This window comes from Alligator sinensis, unplaced genomic scaffold, assembly GCF_000455745.1.
Source record: "Alligator sinensis unplaced genomic scaffold, ASM45574v1 scaffold391_1, whole genome shotgun sequence".
Classification (NCBI taxonomy): Eukaryota; Metazoa; Chordata; order Crocodylia; family Alligatoridae; genus Alligator; species Alligator sinensis.
In genome coordinates, this window is record NW_005841889.1 from 2,702,863 (window position 1) to 2,708,749 (window position 5,887).

Genomic DNA, 5,887 nt, shown 5'->3' on the forward strand with positions numbered 1-5,887 from the left:
AATTGCAACCCATACTAGAAAGAGACCCTATTCTTAAAAAGATCTTCCCAGAGCCACCCATCCTAGCCTTTAAGCAAGCACCGAACCTCGCCATCCTCATCACCAGAAGCAAACTTCCTCAAGCCCAGAACACACCAAAAGGATCCAGACCGTGCCAGGACAAGAAATGCAAAACCTGCCAACGCATCTCCACCACCCCCACAATTACTACACCCCACAACAGAGCCATCAGCATCCCTGGATCTTACAGCTGCACCTCCAGAAATGTAATATACCTCATCCAATGCACCAAATGCCCTGATGGAAAATACGTAGGAGAGACCAAACAACAACTGCGCACCAGAATGAACGCACACCGGAAATCTATCAAAGACAGAAATACCCAATTACCGGTGGGGGCACTTTTCTCACAGGAGGGCCACTCTCTCTCCAATCTCTCAGTCCTGATCCTCAAGGGAAACTTACACAACACTTCCCAGAGACGAGCCTATGAGCTCCATTTCATCAACCTGCTGGATACTAGAGATCAGGGACTAAACATAGACATTGGATTTTTGATACATTATAATCTGCGGGGCAACTGACTCCCCAGCCCAGCCCCTGGCTTCTTGACTTTTCATTCCATCCAGGAAGAGCGCACACCAACTGCTGACACTTCCTTAGCCTGACGAAGGGTTTTGGAACTTGAAAGCTTGCTTAATAACTGTTCTTCAACCATTTGGGTTGGTCTAATAAAAGATATCAAATTCACCCAAGGAACCTTGTCTGCCTATGTCCTTCGACCAACATGGCTACAACCTACATCCTTACTCGTTATTATGCTTCTGTGGGCAGGACTAGTTTGCCAAATTCCAATGATTAAGAATTTCTGTATGCCCGAAAGTGAGAGTTATATTTGGGGAGGAATAAATTAAGAACTGACGTAAATCTCTGAGGTTTCATATTTGAAACACGCGCACAGAATTTTAATGAGTCCTGAAAAATCAAAATCAGCTGGAAGAGAGAATTACCTTGCTGCAGTGCCCACCAGAAACATCAGAAAAGGCTGAGAATTTGATCCTATTTCCAGTCACATTTGTAGCTTTTAAGTAGAGGTTTTTTTCCTGTTTATTTGCTTGCTCGCTCGCTCTTGATAAGACCTAAAGCAATGCCCTTGAAATAGACCTTTGGAGCTTGACTCAGAAAGAGCTATAGCTTTGCCATTGCTACTCATCCTGTGAAATTCATTTTATCCATAAAACTAGTAAAATAGAGGGGTAAAATAGAAATTGTGGTTCACCTGGTTTGTGTGAGAACCCTAAATTTCACGTTGGGTCTTAGATTCAGATGAACCACAAAGCATGCTTGAGAAGGAACTGCTAATTTTTGCATGCTATAGTTTTAAACCAAGTGAACCTCTATTTTGTTCTGCAGAAAACTTCAGCCCTAGGTTATTTGACTAACTCAGGTGTATGAATTTTTTGGCTTTGTGAAGACTTCATATTTGTGGAGAACTTGGTTTAGGCCAAAATCAGTTATTTGGGTTTTAATATTTAAAATTTTGCACAATTCTGGTTTGCATAAATGTTCTCGGGATCTCTTTCTGCAGTTTAACACCTTTAACTGAGAAATTAGCTTATGCAGGCTGAACATTTGGCCCTTTAGCAGGTAGGGTGACTATTTTTTCCAAATGGGAAAAAAGGTGGGATACATGCCTGCCTCCTTCCTCCTCCCCTGCTGCCCATGGCGGCACAGCCAGAGCAGAGCTGAGTGGAGCCTGTGGGGGGCGGGGGAGGAATGCAGGCTGCCTGCTCGGGCCTCCCCACCCTGCTGCCCTCCCCCCCAGGGAGCCTCCACAGGCCAGCAGGCAGGACCCAGCGTGGGAGGGCAGGGAGACTCTGTCCTGCTGCTGCTGCTGCTAGGAGCCCCACTCTGGCCACATTGCCATGACAAGGCAGCCCCTGTCCTGGGTTGGGGTTGGCAGCATGGAGTTGTGCCCCTCGCTGCTGCCAGGCAGGCAGTGGGCACCTTGCCATGGCAGAGTGGCTGGCATGGCTCTTGGTGGTGGCAGCACTGCACCAAGCCTCTCTGCCCCAACCCGTGCTGGGTCCTGCCCACTGGGCTGTGGAGCCCACATGGGGAAGGCAGCAGGGCGGGGAGCCCCGAACCCTGCAGCGGGCAACCTGCCCCTGCCCTGTGCATAAATCGGGGGGGGGTCACATGCCCCCCTGTGCCTCCCTCCCCAGGAACGCACGCAGTGGCAGGGAGCCAAGTCCTATCCTGCTACCCTGAATGAGCCACTCATAGCTCTGTCCTGCTCCCCAGGTGGCTGCACAGTCCTCCCAGCCCCCATGCACTCTCCTGACTGGGCAGCAACCCAGCCCCTGCCCCACTCCCTCCTTCACCATGGGGGCCTCAAGCAGCCCCTTGCAGGCTGGAACTCTGCCAGGCTGCAAGGGGAAACCTATTGTTTCCTGCATTTTTCCACAGAGGACAGAAAACCCAGATCCCTGCACAATACTGGAAATCCAGGACAAATACTGTCCCAGTCATTCAGCCTGGGAGCAGAACTTGAGGTTCACATTTCAGGACTGTCCCGCCCAAGTAGGGAGGGGGGGTCACCCTAGTAGCAGGCTGTTTCCTAAATACAATGGGCCAAAGTCAGCCCTGGTATAACTCCTGAAATCAGATAATTTTACACCATCTGTTCTATCAAGATATTGCATTGCATCTTGGTAGTTTACATTGTTTTTATTCTTTTACTTTTCTGCCCTAAGCTTGTGTTGCACTATTACACTTCCCCACTACAGACAAATAATCACTGATATGTAGTACACCTGAGAGAAAAAGCACATGTGCTACAGGGACAAAACAGAGTTGCTCAGTTTGCTTTTTTATAATTACCATCTGCAACTGCATCTTCTCGTCTAGCAATCTCTGAAAAGGAAGAAAATATGATCATCTGCTCTCTAGTAAGAAACCCACATGTATATTTGCAGTAATTAAAAATAAACCTCCCTTTTGATAACAACTGCTTATTAAACCAAATGTTTTCCCATTATCATCAACCGCAACCAGTGATAAATATCATCTCACCTACTAAGCCAGAGGGCAACAGATTTGGAATCTACCAAACCAGAAGAGGAAGTAAGGAGAGAAACAGGTCTTTCTGTGTCCTAGGAATTCAGCATTAAACAGGCAGTAGGTAAATGTTGGTTGGGTATAACTGACTGCTGCCATCACTGAGATAGCTGGATCCAAGTAGATAAAGGACATTATAACTGATCATTAATTGCAAGTAGCAAGATGCAGCACAATACAGAATGGTGAGAGTGTACACACACCTCCTAAATTTGCTCACAGGGGGAGCAGCAGTATTTTAGATATTTGACTGAAATGTCAGTGGCCATCAGGTAAACCCTGAGTCAAGCAGAGTGCACTGAAGTAGTTTGCTCTGAAAGCAGCAAAGATGTCGGGAACTGTGCTGAGTGGAGGCATAACGGGGCAGCACCAGCTGATGGCAGTGGCACCCTACCCTCTCAGTTAAGATCTTGGTGCTGAGGGCCATAACAGAGAAGAAAGGGAGCCAACCAAGGATAGAAATGGCATTGCGGGTCTCTACTTTCAGGTGGAGAATCAGGAGGTGTGTCAAGATGTGCCTGTCCCACTCACTCTGCCCTGGCATTGTGCGCAGCTTTGTCAACTGTGGATCATGCCCCATTCCTATCCTATCGTATCAAGGCCACAAAACCAGTCCTCTCTCTTTCTGCAGGTGGATGGTCTCTCCAGCTATGGACAGAAGTTGCATATAAACCAGTTTAGGTGATCAGAAACAGGTTTAAACCTGTAACAGAACCTAAGTTCAGTGCACATAAACCAGTTTCAAAATGGCTGAAACTGATTTAAGATAAACCTGGTTGAATGAAGTATCAGACTTAACTGATTTGGGTCAAACCGGTTTATGAAGCTCCTGTCCCAGACCCCCTCCTGGTTCAGGTTAAATCACAGTATCCCAGCATGCTTTCCAGCCCTGGGCTGAGCTGTCTGCTTCAGCAGAGAAGGGTTGTGGGGAGAAGCAGGAACTCCCCCCACAAATCCTGGGAAGCCACATAGGTGAGTAAGGCAACCTGGCCATTGGAAATACGCAGTCCTTCCTGAAATGGGTGACCGTGATAGAAGCAGTGTGAACAGAGCCCCTGGCAGGTCTGGAAAATGAATTGTTCCCACCTCATGACCAGCTGTGGAGATCAAGCTAATAAAATCAGTGGGGATACCTGGCATCTGCAAGGGCAACAGAAGCTCTTGGTGCAGTTTTTACACTATACCCCAGGCTAAAGCCTAGTAAAACCCCTAAAAAACCATGGTGTATTTACACTCCATCTGTTCCAAGAGTAGGCTGTCAGCCAAACACAAAATTATCTTTCCAGCAGTGTGAGGGGAAAAATGTGGGAGCATTTACCTGCTTCACTGTAGGGAACAGTCTCTGTTGATACACCTAGAATATTGAAAGAAGACACACAAGATTCGTATCTCTGTAATAAGGACACATTAGAAAAAAGATTCTGCTATTGGTCACACCCTTACCACCCAAGCACAACTGACAGCAATTGGCATCTGAAGGAAAATTTCCACACAATAATTGAACTTTCTATATGTCCTTGTTATGTACCACACTCGTTTGATGCATCTGTTTGTGGGCACTATGAATGTAAGGAGACTATGCTGCACTTGCTTGGTATTTTTTATTTCCAAAGGAAAGAAAAAGTCTTCAGAATTAAAAAGCAACACATGGGCCTGATTTATAGCATAGCTGATACTGCGGGCCAGCTCCACGCTCTATAGATAATGCCTCGGATTGATATTGTCAGGATTGCTCAACTGCATTTCAGAAACAACTGTCTCTGCCCAGGCACTGGGCAAGGTACAAACTGCTACCACCAGCCTGAGCTCTAGTGCTGGCTTCTCCCCGGGCTTGGGATGTTTGGAGGTGAAGCTGTTCTCCAGGCTCATCTACGATACTAGCAATTAGTTATGCAAACTTCTCAAAAAGTAGAGAGGAGCACGTGCCTATTAATATTGTATGATCTTTGTCTTGTAGAAAATGCCTACCTTCTGTACCGCCCAGGTCTGGCTGACATTTTTCTCTGTCACCGGGTGTGGAAGTGCTCTAGCCTGGTGACCCAAACCTGTCCTACAGGCCATGCACAACCCTTCAAACCACATTCCCTCCAGCTTGGGGACGTCTGTTTGTACATGTCAGTATATAATCTCCAGGGACCTAGGCAAATTAAATTACTTTTGTTTCTGTCAGGAACAGTATGATTGAGGGGGCTGTGGCCAAACAGAGCACATTAATACTGCTTGAGAAGACAGGTGTGTGCACCCATGCATCTTGCCACTATCAGCAATATTATTATTTCACACCACCTCCAAGCAACTGGGTTTCCATCTTCTCTGTCTCTAAATCTTCCTGGTCAGCATCTGTGCAAAGAAAATCAGATTCTTAAAGAAAAATCTTTTAGGAACAATAAAAGATGCAGTTCTTTTGCTTGAGCATAGCACAACCCTAACCATATGAGTGTGCATCAAGAGAACTAGGCAGCAACTATTGTAAGTAACCAATACCTCACAGCTTTCTTAGAAGAATTGTGGGTAGGAGAAAAATTAGCAATAACTTTCTGACTACAACAGCACTACAGCCAAAGGTAGAGCTCTGATTTTGCATATTGGTTTATAAAGAGCATTACTGGCTATTTTTCTTTTTCACCTCTGAGATACAATTTATGTAGGCCTGGCTCCTATCCACTCAATGAGATTAGTCTCCTATGATTCATAGATTCATAGATGTTAGGGTCGGAAGGGACCTCAATAGATCATCGAGTCTGACCCCCTGCATAGGCAGGAAAGA

At 46.3% G+C, this 5,887-nt stretch overlaps 1 protein-coding gene across 3 annotated transcripts in view; it reads right to left on the reverse strand.

Moving 5' to 3' along the window:
* The window catches only part of TMEM40 (transmembrane protein 40), a 36,033-nt gene that overhangs the window by 5,931 nt on the left and 24,215 nt on the right, over positions 1–5,887 (reverse strand). For all 3 annotated transcript variants that reach the window (XM_014517067.2, XM_025197095.1, XM_006017993.2), the window contains 3 exons: positions 5,407–5,460; positions 4,439–4,474; positions 2,884–2,916 (listed from right to left, as the gene is read on the reverse strand). In XM_014517067.2, the coding sequence (XP_014372553.1) occupies positions 2,884–2,916; positions 4,439–4,474; positions 5,407–5,460 (123 nt within the window). The remainder of the gene's footprint in view (positions 1–2,883; positions 2,917–4,438; positions 4,475–5,406; positions 5,461–5,887) is intronic.